Source organism: Phacochoerus africanus, chromosome 2 (genome assembly GCF_016906955.1).
Source record: "Phacochoerus africanus isolate WHEZ1 chromosome 2, ROS_Pafr_v1, whole genome shotgun sequence".
NCBI classification, from domain to species: domain Eukaryota; kingdom Metazoa; phylum Chordata; class Mammalia; order Artiodactyla; family Suidae; genus Phacochoerus; species Phacochoerus africanus.
The window spans coordinates 179,113,986-179,133,440 of record NC_062545.1 but is presented as its reverse complement, the minus strand read 5'-3'; the positions used below and the strand labels follow the sequence as shown (position 1 = coordinate 179,133,440).

General features: G+C 35.5%; 1 protein-coding gene across 1 annotated transcript in view; it reads left to right on the top strand.

The window, feature by feature from the left end:
- The window catches only part of MDGA2 (MAM domain containing glycosylphosphatidylinositol anchor 2), an 826,502-nt gene that overhangs the window by 686,244 nt on the left and 120,803 nt on the right, over positions 1 to 19,455 (top strand). The window contains exon 9 of the mRNA XM_047767260.1: positions 11,030 to 11,299. Within this exon, the coding sequence (XP_047623216.1) occupies positions 11,030 to 11,299 (270 nt within the window). The remainder of the gene's footprint in view (positions 1 to 11,029; positions 11,300 to 19,455) is intronic.

The following is a 19,455-nucleotide window of genomic DNA, read 5'->3' as shown; positions in this document are numbered from 1 at the left end:
CTTCTGCCCATTTTTTGATGGGGTTGTTTGCTTTTTGGGTATTGAGCTGCAGAAGGTGTTTCTAAATTTTGGAGATTAATCCCTTGTCAATTGATTCACTTGCAAAGATTTTCTCCCATTCTGTGGGTTGTCTTTTTGTGTTGTTTAGGGTTTCCTTTGCTGTGCAGAAACTTTGAAGTTTGATTAGGTCCCATTTGTTTATTTTTGTTTTTATTGTCAATACTCTGAGAGGTGGATCTGAGAAGATGTTGCTGTCGTTTATGTCAGAGAGTGTTTGGCCTATGTTTTCCTCTAAGAGATTTGCAGTGTCTGGTCTCATATCTAGGTGTTTAATCCATTTTGAGTTTATTTTTGTGTATGGTGTTAGGGAGTGTTCTAATTTCATTCTTTTCCATGTGGCTGTCCAGTTTTCCCAGCACCACTTATTGAACAAGCTGTCCTTTCTCCATTGTATATTCTTGCCTCCTTTGTCATAGATGAGTAGGCTGTAGGTATGTGGGTTTCATTCTGGGCTTTCTCTCCTGTTCCACTGATCTTTATTTCTGTCTTTTTGCCAGTACCATATGGTTTTGATGATTGTTTCTTTGTAGTGTAGTCTGAAGTCTGGGAGCCTGATTCCTCCAGCTCCATTTTTCTTTTTCAGGATGTCTTTGGCTATTCTGGGTCTTTTGTGCTTCCAAGCAAACTTTAAAATATTTTGTTGGAGTTCTGTGAAAAATGTCCTTGGTCATTTGATAGGGATTGCTTTGAATCTGTAGATTGCCTTGGGTAGTATAGTCATTTTGATAATATTAACTCTTCCAATCCAAGAGCATGTTATATCTTTCCATCTATTTGTGTCCTCTTTGATTTCTTTTATCAGTGTCTTATAGTTTTCAGAGTACAGGTCTTTTGTCTCTTTAGGTAGGTTTACTCCTAGGTATTTTATTCTTTTGGATGCAATGGTAAATAGGATTGCTTCTCTAATTTCTTTTTCTGCTCTTTCATTGTTAGTGTATAGAAATGCTGTCAATTTCTGTGTATTGATTTTGTATCCTGAGACTTTGCCAAATTCATGGATGAGCTCCACTACTCTTCAACATAGTTCTGGAAGTCCTAGCCACAGCAATCAGAGAAATAAAAGAAATAAAAGGAATCCAAATTGAAAAGGAAGAAGTAAAACTATCCCTATTTGCAGATGACATGATACTATATCTAGAGAATTCTAAAGACTCTACCAGTAAACTGTTAGAGCTCATCCACGAGTTTTTCTGCTACTTTTTAGCTGGGTGACTTTCCTTAACTTCTCTGTGCCTTATTGCCTTCTATACAATGAATTAGCACTATAAAAAGATAAACTAGGTGAAGATTTTAACACAATAGCCAGCGCTTAGTAAGTAATATCAACCAATGCAATTACTATTTTTATTACCCTCATCTTTCAGTGTATTTGTAGGAAGATATTTTGACAAGCTTTTGGACCAGATGTTTTTAATGTATGTGAATCCACTCAGTATAATATATTTTTAGAATCATTTCACTTAACAAAACTCAAGCACCTATTTATTTCTCCTACACAAACCTTGTAAGCATTTCCTATTTTGTGGACCTTTTATCATGATATTGTTACTTATTTCATTCTTAAGGTTAAATATTTCATAATAAAACATATTGAAAAACTCTTTCACCATGAAAAGCTGGTTTTGTCAGACTAGTGAACTCTAACTTTTTTGACACCTGAATCTTCTTTCCTCATGGTCAGAGACTTCATACTATACCATTTACTCACAACTGCACAGGTCTGTCCTCACTGGATATTCCAACAAACGAAATAGTAAATTCATTAATAGCCAATATGCTTAAAGTAAATCTTATATCACAGAAATTTTCCATAGGCAGACCTAATTGAACTATAATGAATATTCTCAGTTTTGCATTCTCTATCTTTTTTGAGGTTAAGGATCCACCTTGGAATCCAAGTAGTTTGGGCACTATTTTAAATAACTTTTATGATTGCCTTCATTTAAGAATGCTTTCCAATTCAGACTCTATTGAACTTATCAAAACACAGTGTGCTTGAAAAGTGTTAACCCAATGCTGTCAGATGTCTTTAAGGCTAAATCTTCTATATATGGAGAGTGACACATTCATATATAGTGAGAGTCTAAAAAAAATCCATTACTTGAAATAATCTAGTAGATCAGATACATTCAAAGAATTCTTATAGAAAATCATTCATAGAAAAAGTAAATGTATATTTTAAGATATGTCCTTGTTGAGTAAAATTAATTACATTTATAAACTTTGCCATTTAGAAAGAAATTTGTGGAGTTCCCCTGGTGGCTCAGCAGTAACCAACCTGACTAGTATCCATGAGGATGTGGGTTCAATCCCTGGCCTCACTCAGTAGGTTAAGGATCCAGCATTACCATGAGCTGTGGTGTAGGTCACAGATGTGGCTTGGATCCTGTGTTGCTGTGGCTGTGGTGTGGGTCATCAGATGAACCCCAGCTGGACCCCTAGCCTGGGAACTTCCATATGCCACAGGTGCGGCCCTAAAATAAAGCGGACAAAAAAAAAGAGAAATCTGTAAGAAGAAAGATAAGCTATTGCAACTCTTTGTTTTGTCAGACAAATGCAAATATAATTTGATAGTAAATGTATATTCAATTAATTTATTTTCATTTTACACTAGTATCAATTTCTAGTCTACTTTAGCATTTTATTCCAATGGCCGTACCTCTGATCTTGCAATCACTACAAATTTATCTACCACTAAAATATTGAATTGTGACATAATTCTTTTTATTGACTGAATTTTTTTGGCTTCCTGACTCCTTTGTTCTCAGTGTGTATGCCTTTCAAATTTTCAAGCTGTTCTAGTAATTCATCCAATTGATCATCTTCCACCATTAGTTTCCTTCTAAACTAATTTCTTTCCAGAAGAGCTTGGCGTCCATGGTTTGTTGCTTAAACTGTGTCTCCTCCATTGCTCTGATCCCTTGTCCTTTTGCCTCACTCTGTTGAGTCTTAACATATAATATCAAACTGCTGGATTTTGAAGGCCAAAAGACATCTGCATCAGTTATCTGTTAGTCTGTAAAAAACTGCTTTAATACCTAAGAGCTCAAAATAATCACATCCTAATATATTTCTTCTAATTATCTAATTTCTGATGAGTCAGTAACTTAAGTGGCTATTCTTTTGCTTCATATAGGTTGTAATATTATCTGAATCACTTGGTGGTATTTTGTGGGTGACTGGTCTGGTCTGGAAGGTCCAAGATAACTTCATATGCCTGAAACCTTGGTGGCTATGGGTGGAAGGCTGAGCTTAACTCTCCCCTCTCCTTAATTATGTAATCTCAAGATCTCTTTACCTTTATGATACTAGGTACTTTTTAAATGCAGGGGGTCATGCAATGACTAGGAAGTTATAAGTTTATTTATAATAGAGCTTGCAGAAACAAGGTATGATTGCTATACAGGAGACAAATACAATGGTAACTAACATTGTATTATTAACAGTAGGAGAGAGATTTTACTCACTGGTAGTCAAGGGTGGGCTTTCTTAAGGTAAAAATCTAAAATGTGAGAGTAAGACAGCCATGAAACAAGTAAAGGAAAGAACATATTAAAAAGAAAGAACAAAATCAGAGTCCATTGTCCAGAAAGTTTTGTCTTGCTGAGGCAGGAAGTCCCAAACATAATGTCCAATATGAGAATAGTTGTGTATATGGTCAGAACCAGAACTTGCAGGACCTTGTAGGTGTGGTTAACAAGCATGGGTGAGTCCATAAAGTATTCTAAGTAGAGGAATAGAAGAGCTGATTTCTCTTATAAAAGATAATCTGGCTAATCCCAGAAAATGAGAGAAAGTCGAAAGCAAAAGCATGTTGGCCTGCTTAAATGCTGTCACAGGACATGTGCAGTAGTCCATGGAGAGGTAATAGTGGTGGTAGTGGAGACTGAGAGAAGTCTATAAACCCCTAATATATTTTGAAGGTAGAATCAATAGAAATAACCATCTTTTCTAACCATAGACAATATTGTTGAGCAAGTAGTTGTCATTTCTGATCTCTGCTCTTTAACCATCTTTCAAATGCCAAAAATATGTAACCCAGATTATAAATTCCTAACAGAAAATGCCTTCACTATAATCATTAATCATATTAAAATTGTCAAAAACAGTAGACAGTAGTTCCCATCATGGCTCAGTGGTTCAGAACCCAACTAGTATCCATGAGGACATGGGTTTAATCTCTGGCCTCGATGAGTGGGTTAGGGATCTGGCATTACCATGAGCTGTGGTGTAGGTCATAGACTCGGCTTGGATCCTGCATTGCTATGGCTGTGGTATAGACCGACCACTGTACCTCCAATTCGAACGCTAGCTTGCAAACTTCCATATGCCTTGGGTGCAGCCCTAAAAAGACCAAAAAAAAAAAAAAGTAGACATTTTCAGTATTAACTCCTGCGTTGCTAACTTTTGGTACATTAGATTACTTCCTATTCCTTGAAACACACACCTCCTTTAATCTTTGTGACACAACTTTCTGGATCTACATATCTCTCTGATAATTTTTATTTTCTTCCAACTCCATAATTGATTATATTCAAGATAAAATTCAAATTTGGCATTTTCTATGTCTTTGCTAATCTTTACTCTGAGCTATCACAAAAGAACTGTGGACTGCAGTCATTCCTTCCTTCTGAGCACTAGATCCGTATTCCTATATGGCTGCCAGTGATATGCATTTCTGGGCTTGAAATAGACAAAATGTTCCATGAAACCCTTTCAATGCAACCAACTGAAACTGCTGGGAAATTTTCTTAAAATATTACTAAATCATTCAAGTGTTTATTTAAAAAATGTCATGCAAATAATATGGTGAGGCTACTTTTGCCCTGAGGGCATCTGCTGATATGGGCAAATTTGAGCTTCAGTTTTGATGGCATCCCTGGGGGAGGGGCGTAGAGCTCCAGACCCAGAGTTTTCCCTGGGAGAGTGTCTACCAATAGAAGTTGGAACTCAAAGGACTGAATCCACAGGGTAAGAGCAGAGCAGAAATAAACCCAGTTTACATATTCCTACTCCTAAGGGAGTGCAAAGAAATTTGCTTTTGAAGTGAGCAGGGTGAGGGTGACATGGGGACCCTTCTTGAAGTTATAATCACAAACTGGTTCTTATATGGATTTTTAACTCAAACCAATGTCATCTGGATGATTAAAATAAAACTTCAAGGCATGAACTTGGATAAAGCAATCTGAGATATTGATGTCAAGAGTTGCCTATGAAAACAAATCTCCAGTGGAGGAAGCCATCATCTTAGGAATGGAATATCCTATAAATATGTTTTAAAGTAAATTCAGTAGCACAGAGTTAAAATTAACCAATAATACAAAGAAACAAGATACCCTGAGAGGAAGCCAAAAGAAATACACTCTTGACAGTATAATTGGAATTATCAGACTGTATAAAACAATTACTTTATTTAAAGAAATAAAAGACAAGCCTTACTACCTTTGCAGATAATGGGAAAGGATTAAAACAGTGGAATAGAAGACATACCAAATAACTACACAGAACATTTATAAACAAAACTCCATTATTATAATTAAAAACCAATGGATGAGTTTAACAGATTAAGCAGAGCTGAAAAAAGAATTAATGAACTGAATTACCTCATAGAATTTATTTATAATGCAAAGAAGATACCCTAGAAACAGAATATTTGGAAGAGAGGCTAAGAGAAATTGAAGACAATAAAAAATGCTCTAAAGTAAGAATAGAAAGAGAAGAACACAGGTGTTATTTGAGGAGCTAACAATGAGAGTTTTCCAAAAATTTCCCAGATGAAAGACACCAAACCTAAGAGATTTAAGAAGCCCATCAAATCCCAAATTATAAGTAAAAAGAAACCTACACCTAAAAGCATTATACTGAAGCTACAGAACATCGAAGACAAAAACATTTTAAAGTAGCTAGAGGAAAAAAGACATTGACTTCAAAGTTTGAGACTGTGAGCTTAGTTCTGTACAGGAATAATGACCATCTGAAGACAGTGGAATTATATCCTGATGTGTTGAAAGGAAAAAAAAAAAAAACTGTCAACCTATAATACTATGTTTACGAAAAATATATCTTAAGAATGAGGTTTAAAATATATTTTTAGAAAGTCAAGATCAGAAAGTTCACTAAAGATAGTTTTGTATGATGTACCATAGGCAAAAAGAAAGTGATCACAGATTTGGAAGGTCTATAATGAAAAAAGGAATTAAGATCAAATAATCTGTATGGATATAAAGTTATGATAATGCCCAATGGATTTTTAAAAAATAAGAGGGAATTAAAATTCATGACTCAGTAACATATCAGGATAGGAATAAAAGCGGCAAAGTGTTCTAAGTTTATTATTTTGTCTAAGAGGATGGGAAAGGCATAAATTGATGCTTTTGGATAACTTATGTATGCTTGTTTCATGCTTGAGGATAATTAATAAAATGATAGAGACAGCAATTAAGTTCCCACCTAGTGACAGCAAAAGTGTTAAATAATGAGATAATCATTAATATGAAGAAGACAAAGAAATAGAGAACACAAAACAAACAGAAAATATAAAATAAGAAGGAGTACTTGCACCCAAATATATCTGTACATTAAACTTAAGTAAATGAAGTGTTGAATGGTCTGGGTAAAAGAAAAGGACGGCTAGACTTTTTTGAAAAATAAAACACAATGACATGCTGTTTAAAAAGGTGCTTATAAAATATAAGGTTATGGAAAGTATAAAAGGATGGAAAAACCATAATATGTAAATGTTACCTAAATGTATACCAAGATAACTATGTTAATATAGAGTTTTAATTAATGTAACATTAATAGAAATAAAGGAGATTATATTTCATAATGATAAAAAGCTTCAAATCATCAATAACAAAGCAATTTTAAATTTATATATACTCAATAGCATAACCTCAAAATCTGTAAAGCAAAAGGGAGACAGCACTGCAAGAAGAAATTTTTCAAAAGCTTCTAAACTATTTTAGAAGAGTTTAATACACTCTTCTAAATTAATCCAAGTAAATAGGCAAAAAAAAAAACCAACCAAAAACAACAAAGACAAAAAAGAAAACACAAAATACCTAACATCTATATAAATGATATGGACAGTGCAGTTATCAGACTTCACCCAGTAGATCCACATAAATCCCAAAACTACAGGCTACTCCTTCTTTGTGAACACACACAAAACAAAAATTGATCCTATTTGGATTGATAAAATAAGTTTTAACAAATTACAGAGTGTTGAAAACATTTGGACCATTTTCTCTATGATTCAGTTAAGCCAAAAAAAAAAAATCAAGACAGAGATAATAAAACATGCCTGTTCAATAAGTGTTGTTGGGAAAACTGGACAGCCACATGTAAAAGAATGAAATTAGAACACTCCCTAACACCATACACAAAAATAAACTCCAAATGGATTAAAGACCTAGATATAAGACCAGACACTATAAAACTATTAGAGGAAACCATAGGCTAAACACTCTCCGACATAAACAAGAGAGCAACTGGTTCTCAGATCCACCTCTTAGAGTAATGACAATAAAAACAAAAATAAACAAATGGGACTTAGTCACACTTAAAAGTTTCTGCACAGCAAAGGAAACCCTAAACAAAATGAAAAGACAACTCACAGAATGGGAGAAAATATTTGCAAATGAAGAGACTGACAAGGGATTAATCTCTAAAATTTATGAACACCACCAACTGCTCAATACCAAAAAACCAACAACCCCATCAAAAAATGGGAGAAGATCTAAACAGATGATTCTCCAAACAAAAAACACATGAAAAGATGTTCAACATCACTCATTATTAGAGAAATGCACATCAAATCCACTTTGAGGTATCACCTTATACCAGCCAGAATGGCCATCATCCAAAAGTCTACAAACAATAAGTGCTAGAGAGGGTGTGGAGAAAAAGGAACCCTAGTACACTGTTGGTGGGATTGTAAATTGGTGCAAGCAATGTGGAAAACATTATGTTGATTCCTCAGAAAACTAAAAATAGATCTACCATTTGACCCAGCAATCCCACTCCTGGGCATCTACCCAGAGAAAGCCATGACTTACAAAGACACATGTACTCCAATGTTCCCTGAAGCACTATTTTCAATAGTCAAAACATGGAAACTACATAAAGGTCCATTGACAGAGTAGTGAATCAAGAAGATGTGGTACATATATGCAATGGAATATTACTCAGCCATTAAAAGGAACGAAAATCCAGCATTTGTAGCAGCATGGATGGACCTAGACATTATCATGCTAAGTGAAGTCAGCCATATAATGGGACACCAACATCACATGCTTTCACTGACATGTGGAATCTGAAAAAAGGACAGACTGAAGTTCTTTGCAGAACAGATAATGACTCATAGACTTTGAAAAACTTCTCGTTTCTAAAGGAGACAGTTCAGGGGGTGGGGGGATGCGCTGGAGTTGTGCAGTGGAAATCCTATAAAATTGGATTGTGATGATCATTGTACAACTAGAAGTGTAATAAATTCATTGAGTAATTAAAAGATAATAAGACATAGCTCATATGTTTGGAAATAAACACTTGCCTATCAGGTATCCCTACTGTGTGACTAAATAGGTGCACAAATTTGACATGTCCACCAAACTCCAGACTACCCCTCTTTCCTTCCCCATCTTCATCACTCATCCACCTCATTGTCTAAGGCAACATTTCTGGTCCCATGACATTGCCTTAGTTCAGGGCTTCTCTTTGAGTTTCTTCTCTTGGAGGTTCATGCTCCTATCTGCCACATTATTTGTTCTAAAAGATTGGTTTAGGGAGTTTCTGTTGTGGATCAGTAGGTTATGAACCTGGCTAGTATCCATGAGGAAGCGGGTTCAATCCCTGGTCTTGCTCAGTGGGTTAAGGATCTGGTTTTGCTATGAGCTGTGGTGTAGGTCACCGATGCGGTTTGGATCCTGCATTGCTGTGCCTGTGACATAGGCCGGCGGCTACAGCTCTATTTTGACCCCTAGCCTGGAAACTTCCATATGCTGTGGATATGGCCCTAAAAAGCAAACAGTAAATAAATAAAAATAAAAGATTGGTTTACTCATATAAAGCCCTTATTTTAAAAATGTTAAAAGACCCTCAATACGAATAGGATAAAATTCAAACCCTATAACATAACACTCAAGCATCTTTGATAAGAGCCCCCCTTTTTTTTTCATCTTTATTTATTCCCAAGCCCTCATGTACCTTTTGTGCACCAGTTATGCTGGTTCACTTATACTTCCCTAAACATCTCATCCTCACTGTCTCCTCCTTAACTTTACCCCTGCTTATCCCCCTACCTGGAATATCCCCCTTTATTTCTTACCCACCTCACCATTTCCTATAAATCCTAGGAGACATAGCTCAACTATCACCTTCCTTGTGTGCTGAAACCTCATAGTGTTATTCATCTCTTTGTTTTCTACCCTAGAATTGTTTATTCGTCTGTCAGTCTTTCAAATTAGCTGTTTAAATGTCCGCCTATTTTGTTAGACCATAAACTACATGCAGACAGGATTTTTTTCTTCTTTATTTCTTTTTTATTCTTAGCACATATATGAGAAGGGCTCAAAAATTGAATTTATGAATAAAATTAGAATTTATATGGTAAGTAAAACACATTGAAAGAGGTGATAAGGGTGAGTCAACAGATTTACCATGAAAAAGGAGAACACTTAAGTAGATGGAATATCAGATGGCACATTTTGTGTGGCAGTCCTAAAACCTTTTTGAAGGAAGGGTTTCCAGGTAGAGTTGTTCAGTTTTTATTTTTATTTTTTTGTCTTTTGTCTTTTTTAGGGCCACATCCGCGGCATATGGAGGTTACCAGGCTAGGGGTCCAATCAGAGCTACAACTCCTGGCCTATAACACAGCCACAGCAATACCAGATCCACGCCCCATCTGCAACCTACTCCATAGCTCACGGCAACTACAGATCCCCAACCCACTGAGCGAGACCAGGGATCGAACCCGCAACCTCGTGGTTCCTAGTCAGATTCATTTCTGCTGCGCCAAGACGAGAACTCCTGTTCAGTTTTTATACTGCACAATGCAAGAGAGTTCCATAAACATTTAGTCAGGATGCAATTGTGTTGCTCAGAGCAATCCTGAGTGCAAAAAAATCGTCAGTGGTCCCATGCAGTTTCCTTGATTAAATGAATCATGTCCTTAGAACCCAGGAAATAACTGTTATTTATTTTGACTATTGGGAGTCATCATTAAGAAATGAACTATATTTTGCCTACTCTAAATAATGAGATAAGTGTGTAACACTTTTAGAAATCGTCCCATTAAAACAAAAAAGGTTAGGTATATAATGTAATGTGTTAATTATATAGGAGAAAAATCACAATTAAGCTAGATAAATGAGCCATTGTAGTGGGTTAAAATCCATGCCAATCTGTGGTGTAATTTACAAGGTTTGCTTAAAGTCTACATATAGGAATTACGACTTGTGGTCAAATATGTCCTGACCAAGTAATTTAGAATATAAATTCATATACTTGTGTTATTCATTTTATTAAGTAATGAGTATCCAGAAACCCAAGGACTGAGCCTCATGTGGGATAATTAGAATTCACAGGCTTGAACAAGTGGCTTCATCTTCATAATTTCATGCTGTGTGGATACTCTGCTTTTATACCCAGATCATCATTTGGTTGCTAACAGTATAAACCAAATACAGTCATGACAATTTTTTTCTGGGACGTGCCAGAAGGAAAAAAGTAAACTGCTAGTTTTACCTGAAAATGCTATTTTAAAGCAAGAAGTCTCACTGACTGCCCACATTCAGGAAATCTTGTTTCCCTACCCAAGCTGAAATTCCCAGGCTTAACTATCACCCACCTCCTAATACTCCTTCCCTGTTGATGGATGCATTCTTAAAAATAGCTTCTCACAGTAAGAGTAGCCACTGGCTTATTGCAAACACATATTTTATCCATTTTAATATCTCTTTGTCTACAGATCCTCCTGCTGTGGAACCAGCATTTCTGGAAATTCGGCAAGGACAAGACCGAAGTGTCACTATGAGCTGCAGGGTCCTGAGAGCATATCCAATCAGGGTGCTGACCTATGAGTGGCGCTTGGGCAACAAATTATTACGGACGGGTCAGTTCGACTCTCAAGAATACACAGAGTACCCGGTGAAGAGTCTTTCCAATGAAAACTATGGCGTTTATAATTGTAGCATTATAAATGAAGCTGGAGCAGGGAGATGCAGCTTTCTTGTTACAGGTAAGATGCTGAATATTTTACCTATTTTTTAGATCATGGGAGCTTAGGCTTATGTCAGTATAAGAATGAAAGCATTTTGCAAATCCATGAGCATGCTATGAACAGCATGACTGATCTATTTAGAACTTTTATTCATTTATTTTCAAGGCAGGTATATTTTAGTAAAGACAGTTTATGTGCTTACAAAACTAGACAGAAGATTATGTGAATTCAGGTAGATTTGGTGCTAAGGTTGGTTATTTTGAGTGTTTCAGTAATAAAGTAACAAATCTTAACTAGCTTTATTTAGATGTATAATTCTAAAATCCCTTTTGATCCAACAGCTGCTCTGGTTTTCTTAAGAGTAAAGGGTGCTTTCTTTTTCTGGTTTATTTGTTTATTACCTCTTAATATATGGTGACTCTCCACCTTGTCCTTGGCTTACCAAAGGTTTAGAAATATTCAAATAGAAATCAATAAAGTTCTACCTGGCATATAATGAATCTGACAGAATTATCAATAATTTTATGTCATTATCTTTTAAAAATAAATATTAAATCTATATTAAACTGTAGATTATTACTTAAATTATTTTTGTAATCTAAAGTAAATCAGTGTTATTTTTGAGCTAGGGTGTAGGCATCCATTAAAAGGATATACTTCTTTTCATTATCTGTGTGTTCTAGATAAAGTTAGTTGTCATATAAGTGTTTATGTTTGTAAAAGAAGAAACTGGCCATTGTATATTATCTGGAAAGCAATCGTAAAAATTATGATTAAAATGTTTCATACTTAATTCAGTCTCATTCATTGGTAATGTAAATTCTTATTAATGAGTTCTTCCTCATAAGAAAACTCTCTTATGGATTGCCTTGAGACTTTTTGCTTCCTAAAAATGGGATATTAAGTAGATAAATTGTAATTGACTAACCAAAAAATATAAAGACATCCTCTCTGCTGAATCTTGCCACCTCTTGGTTTTGCAATCTCTTTTATTAACATTCAGTTGAACTTAAGGATTTTCTACTTGATTCTTAATGTGAACTCTTAAAACAAAATCAAAGCTCCCTAGGATAATTACTACATGTTGATATAATTTTTATCCCTAGGAATATTTACAAGGGTAAGAGAAAGCAGTCTATTACTCTGATAACAATTTAAATGGCATGATGTACTTCCGTTTTTTTATATATTATTATCCCAAAGCAATAAGAATCCTTCAAAAAAAGCATTTTTTTTCACATATTGGTACAAGTAAAATACTTTACTTTCTTTCATTAACCTTCCAAAATAAAAATACTCCATAAAATTAACTAAACCCCTTCCTTCAACCTTTTAGGGCTTACATAACATTCTAATTTTCTTTGGTGACAGTTTTCTAACTTTAACTAGTTTAGACCATGCTGCCTCTGCAAGATTTTCATTTGTTCTGTATTATAGTATCCAAATCCTATAAACTAGAAGACAAGCTGAGAGCAAAAGAAATGCTAGGTCCTTTCTCCCATTCCAGACCATGGGGTGCAGTAACTGGATTTTCAATAGCTGTAGAAAGGAATAAACCTGTTGTGGATCGCCCCATGGAGGGAGAGGAAATAGCCCCATGTATTAATTTATTTCCAGTGTGCACTTTTCAATCTTCAGTCCAATATCATTGTTTCAAGATCTCCACATAAAACCTAATGTATTTGGGAAGAAGAGAAAGGGAATGATTGAATTCCAAGTACAGTGTGATTCAGGAAAATATACAAAGAAATCAATGATTCCATAGAATCAGACGTCTGGAAGTAACTCTGAAAGGCTATTTACTTCTGGTAAAACATACCAGTAGTAATAATTCTTATGAATGTCCCATAATTTGAAACCCTTTGAAACTATGTAGAAGAGAGCTAAGGAATATGATATATGCAAGGATGCATATATTCATTATGCATATATTTTTGATCCACAAAACAGATCTTTGAAGATTTTTATTTTTACTTTCTGAGGCCCAAATTAACTAAGAAAATTTTTACTTATTTATTTATTTACTTACTTATTTTTGCTTTTTATGGCCACATCTGTGGCATATGGAAGTTCCCAGGATAGGGGTAAAGTCAGAGCTACAGCTGCCTGCCTGCACCATAGCCACAGCAATGTGGGACCCAAGACAGGTCTGAGACCTACACCACAGCTCATGGCAACAACAGATCCTTAACTAACTGAGCAAGGCCAGGGATCAAACCCGTGTCCACATGGATACTAGTTAGGTTCGTCATGGCTGAGCCAAAATGGGAACACTGAACATTTTTAATTTTTATAGTTACAATTATTTTACCAAGTTTAAGAATGCTTTCCCACTTGCTTGTCATGAATATCATATGGTCACCTGAAAGCTGACTTGATTTGACTGCGTGTCAAAATTAACAGGATTGAACTAAAATGCAATGGCAGGCTTCATGTCTATATTTATTTTAGCTCTCAGGAAAGCTCAAAAGTTCAGACCTGTCTTCACCATTTATATCATGAGTATTTGATGTGTGTGGATGTTTGGGGTTAGGAGAGTGGGATTGGTGTGTACTGAGAGGTCAGAGGGAGTGTGAGAATATTTTCCTAGGAAGGAAATAAATAAGCAAATGTATTTTGGGAACAGTGACCAGCCTAGCTTGTAGTGCACTGTCCATGTTAGAGAATATTAACTATAATACTACAAAATACTGTGCATTGTATTTACTAATATTGTTATGGTGAAGCTAGGCCTAGTTCCTTTGTGATTTAAATAAACCTTTGTGAATGATGGCAGGGACCAAAACACCATTTATCATATTTTCCTATGAGAGAATTTGATAAGTTCTAAAAATAAATATGACATATTAATTTATTATAATAAGTCTACTTGTAAAATTCCAAATGTGTGTGTATGTATTTCTATACTAATCAATAGTTCTGTACTATTGGCAGATCACTCAATTTGAGCATGGATTTCACATTATCACAGGTTTAAAGTGGTCCAAATTAATATTTGGAAAAAAATATTTTTAAACATTTCAGGAGTTCCCGTTGTGGCGCAGTGGTTAACGAATCCGACTAGGAACCATGCAGTTGCGGGTTCGATCCCTGCCCTTGCTCAGTGGGTTAACAATCCGGCGTTGCCGTGAGCTGTGGTGTAGGTTGCAGATGCGGCTCGGATCCCGTGTTGCTGTGGCTCTGGTGTAGGTCGGAGGCTACAGCTCCGATTCAACCCCTAGCCTGGGAACCTCCATATGCCGCGGGAGTGGCCCAAAGAAATAGCAAAAAGACACACACACACACACACACACACACAAAAAAAAAGAGTAAACATTTCAGAACATCTTAGCACATTCATTCATCTACAGATATGAGTGAATAACATGCTGGGTTAGATCATAGCACATAGCTTGATCCAGAAAAGAAAACCAGTATACCTGAGATATGGAATAAACAGAGAGATGGACAAGAGAGTAAATAATTAAGTGGAAGAAAGCTTACTGAAACATTTTTTTTAATGGGAAAAGAAATGACTACAGAGAGAGCAAAAGAGTAGTTCAAGCTGGAAATTAATAATATATAGTGGGTTGAAGAGTATCCCCCAAGAAGATAAATCCATGTCCATCTAGAACCTGTTCATATCAGTTCATGGGTCAAAACATGATTATATTAGAGACTTTGAGAGAAAGAGCTCTTCCTTGATCATAGGTGGGGGTGGTGGCAAACACAATAACATACATCCTTCTGAAAGAAGTAGAGAGGAATTAAAGAGGAGGAGGCAATGTGTGTACAGAGGCATGGATGCAGCCATAAGCCAAAGAATTCTTGGAACCAGCAGAGGCTGGAAGAGGTGGGGAATATATTTTCCTCCAGAGCTTTTGTAGGAAATGTGGCCCTGCTGACACTTCAGTGTCAGACTTCTAGGCTCCAGATTTGTGAGAGAATAAGATTCTGTATTAACTCCCCCAGTTTGTAATAATTTGTTTTGGCAGCCTTAGATAAGTAACACATATTACAACTCAATGTTTTGAAAAACTCCTTTCTCTAGTGTCACAAGTTTAATAGAACTGTTTTGTTAGATATCCTTGACTCTATTACTCTATCAGGCTAAAGCCCCTAGCCATGGGCACAGCAGCTTCTCACAACTCAGCAACATTGTGAATGGTGATTATTTTTCCTCCTGGGAGCAAGGCTCCCACTGCAAGAAGCAAGGCCTGGGAGGAAAAGCAACCTGGGAGGTTGCACCACCCTCTGCATATGTGGGCTCTGTAGGTTTAAGCTATACATTGGTAAAGACCCCTAAAGATGCTTCAACATTGAAGTTGCAAAAGCAGTGCTTAGAGGGAAATTCATAGCAATACAGGCCTTCCTCAAAAAAGAAGAAAAATCATAACCCAGTACCTAAATGTATTAGAAAAAGAAGAACAAACAAAACCTAAAGTCAGCAGAAGGAAGAAATCATAAAGGTCAAAGAGGAACTCAATATAGAGATTCAAAAAAAAAAAATAGACAAAATAAATCACACCAAGAGCTAGTCCTTTGAAAAGGTAAACAAAATTGAGAAACCTCTGGCCAGACTCACCAAGAAGAGGAGAGAAAAAAGCCCAAATAAAATAAGAAATGAAAAAAAGAGAAATTTCAGTGGATACAGCAGAAATACAAAAAAAAAAAAAAAGAGAATACCATGAACAATTATATACCAACAAATTTGACAACCTAGAAGAAATGGACAGCTTTCTAGAGACTTACAGTCTGCCAAAACTGAATCAAGAAGAAATAGATCAACTGAACAGACTGATCACTAGAAATGAAAATTCATACGTAATAAAAACACTCCCTATCAACAAAAGTCCAGATGGCTTCACAGGTGAATTCTACCAAATGTACAAAGAAGAATTTATACCATTCTTTCTTAAACTTTTCCAGAGTGTCAGAGAAGAAACACTCCCAAAGTCATTCTATGAAGCCACCATCACCCTAATACCAAAACCAAAGATACTACCAAAAAAGAAAATTATAGGCCAATATCTTTGATGAAATATTATACTCATTATGCAATAAATTAGAGATAAGTTGCCTGCAGCACCTTGATTACTTAGGAAAACAGATGAGAGAAAATCTGAAGGCAGATTCTGTGAAGTGCCCAGGTTTAATGGAGATGCACTTGGACTTCCTTGAAAATGGAAAACTGAAGTAAAATGCAGCATTGACTTATAAAGTTTTAAGTTATCTCTGTCTTTTGGATTATTCTAATCGGTGTTCCTAAATATTTAGTGATTGAGATGTTCTAAACTATTCTATAAAAATATTTCTTTTCTTTAACAGACTTATTTCTGACAATATGTATCTTTTGAAATGTTTATGAGTGTCAGGAGAGTAAGACTTACTAGCAAGTTGGATGAAGGTATTAATCATTTGAAAAGAAAAGAATTTTTCTGTTTACTTCTTTTGATTAGTTACTTGAATAAAATATGGAAACTTTTGACAATTTATACATAGGTACTCATTACACTAGGTTTTAGGTCAGAGAAAATAAGAGCAAAATAAAATGGTGACCAATTTACCCTATATAGCCCAGGGAGTAAAAGTAGAATGCCTTTATAACTTCTAGAAAGTATATATACACAGTTATGTATACTTAGACTTGTAAATTATTTAAGAATTCAATCAATGAAGACAATTTCAGATCCTTTTAAATGAAAAATGCTAAAGGACCTGTCTTTCTGTACATAACATTAAATATATATTCTATAAAAATTTTTATTGCATAATTATGCATTATAATTGAGCATGAAAACCACTATTATCTCTTCATTGATGAATTTTTGAAAAAATATTTAACAATTATTTATTGTATACCTACTAACTGCCAGGTACTAAATTACACATCAGAATTAGAATAATACCCTCTCCCTGAAATCTTTTCCTATCATGTATATTTCTATGTCTTGTCAGTTTTATATTTTCATAGTACTTTGAAACTGTCATTTTCTTTTAATCCTATTAGCTTTATATTCTCCTATGTGGAATATTATATCTGATATATATTTTATCTTATATCTGAATATTTAGCTCTTTTCTCTTTCAGTCCATTTTCCATACTGCTGGGCTTTATTTTCCCAGAAAATGTATATTGTTCTTTGTGATTAATGTTGATATTCTTCATGGCCTGTGGATGATATGCAAACTCATTTTCATGAATTTTCAAACCATTCACTAATAGCTTAAAGAAAATACATAACATCACCTCTCCTTCAATCTTACCAGTTACTCCAGATTCCAGTCAAATTAGATTATGCTGCCTTCCACCAAATCATTACACATTTTCAGGACTCTGTGCCTTTGTTCACATGTTACTTTATTCTGAAATACTAGCCTTTTGTGTTCTCCTCTACTGGCATTGTAGTAACCTTTGTATATGTCTTTACCTGCATTATGTTGACCTTTGCTCTTCAGCCAAATAGAGAGGTGTAGGCTGTTATATTATTTTATGATTCATAAATTAATATCTCTCAAGTATCTTAAAGTATCTGTAAAACTCCAAGTAACCATGATTTCAACTGGATAAAAAATTATTTCACTCAGTTAGAGCACTGAAGTATTATTTTAGAAACTGATATGATGGGTTTGTCTCCATAAAGTTCTCAGGTATTCAGGCTTGTCCCCTCTAACTACTCAACCATCAATAGATGTCAGATCTCATAGCCCTAATGGCTACTTAAGTTTAAGCCATTGCTTCTACATTTCAGCATATTCACTCTTTTTAAGGATACTACCAGTTGTTTTTGATATCCTTGCTGCTTGCATATCATTGGAGACAACTTGGTCATATTGCTGTACCTCTAATTTTATCCTAGGAAGAGTAAATCATACTTTTATATATTTTTAAATTGCCATTATTGAAAATACTGCAATGACATCAAATTGAGATTGGCAAGGAAAATTTAGTACCTATGGTTTTAGGTATGTATACTTAGCACTGCTACTGATAATTAGTATCACTTTCTAAGAGCCATGGGCATTTGGGTCTTAGAATAATTTACCAAAAATTGTAGGTTTAACATAGCTGCTTAAGAGAATTTATTGGTAAGTGGTGGAATTGAGGGTACCATCTTAGTTACTTATTGCTGCATAACCAATTACTACAAGGTTGACACCTTAAAATAACATATTTTTTGTCTCACAATTTCTATGTTTCGAGAGACTAGCTGTGGCTTAGCTAGCTCTTCTGTTCTGGGTCTCGCAAGGCTGCAGTCAAAATGTTTGTGCGGGGAGTTCCCGTCGTGGCGCAGTGGTTAACGAATCTGACTAGGAACCATGCGGTTGCAGGTTCGATCCCTGCCCTTGCTCAGTGGGTTAACGATCCGGCGTTGCCGTGAGCTGTGGTGTAGGTTGCAGACGCGGCTCGGATCCCGTGTTGCTGTGGCTCTGGTGTAGGCCAGTGACTATGGCTCTGATTCAACCCCTAGCCTGGGAACTTCCATATGCCGCGGGAGCGGCCCAAGAAATGGCAAAAAAAGACAAAAAAAATGTTTGTGCGATATTCTTAACTGGAGGCTCAACTTCAGATGAGTAGTTAAATCACTTCCAAGCTTATTAAGATTAGTGAAAGAATTAACGTCCTTATGGTTTTGTGATAGATGGGCCTTAGCATTTTGCTAGTTGTTGACTAAAGGCCACTCTCATGTCTTAGAAGATTGTCTGCAGGTCCTAGAGATCACCTATAATTCCTTGTTATGTGGGATTTTCCAGCATGGCTGCTTACTTCATCAAGCCAAGAGGAAGAATCTTAAGCTCTATTCTGCTAAGACAGACTCTTACATAGCATACCCTAATTACTAAAGTAACAGCCCATCACAATTTTATCCCACTATCAATGGGAAATAATTATACTCAAAGACATGAAAAACAGAGGTAGAAATCAATGAAGTCACTTAAGTTCTGTCTACCACAAGTATCAACAATTTCTGTTGCTAGGAGTACTTTTTAACACAGCCTACATATGAAATTGCTTTTGCAATATTTCATGAAATCCCTCATAGTTTAATCCCTTTAAACTATGGGAAATAGCGTTTTGAAAACAAAAATTTACCCGTGACTGTTCTTTCACCTCTAGTTTGGAAATATTTATGCTAGGAATGATTGTGCATCCTCTACTTTTCTTTTATTAAAATACAATATTCAGATTGATA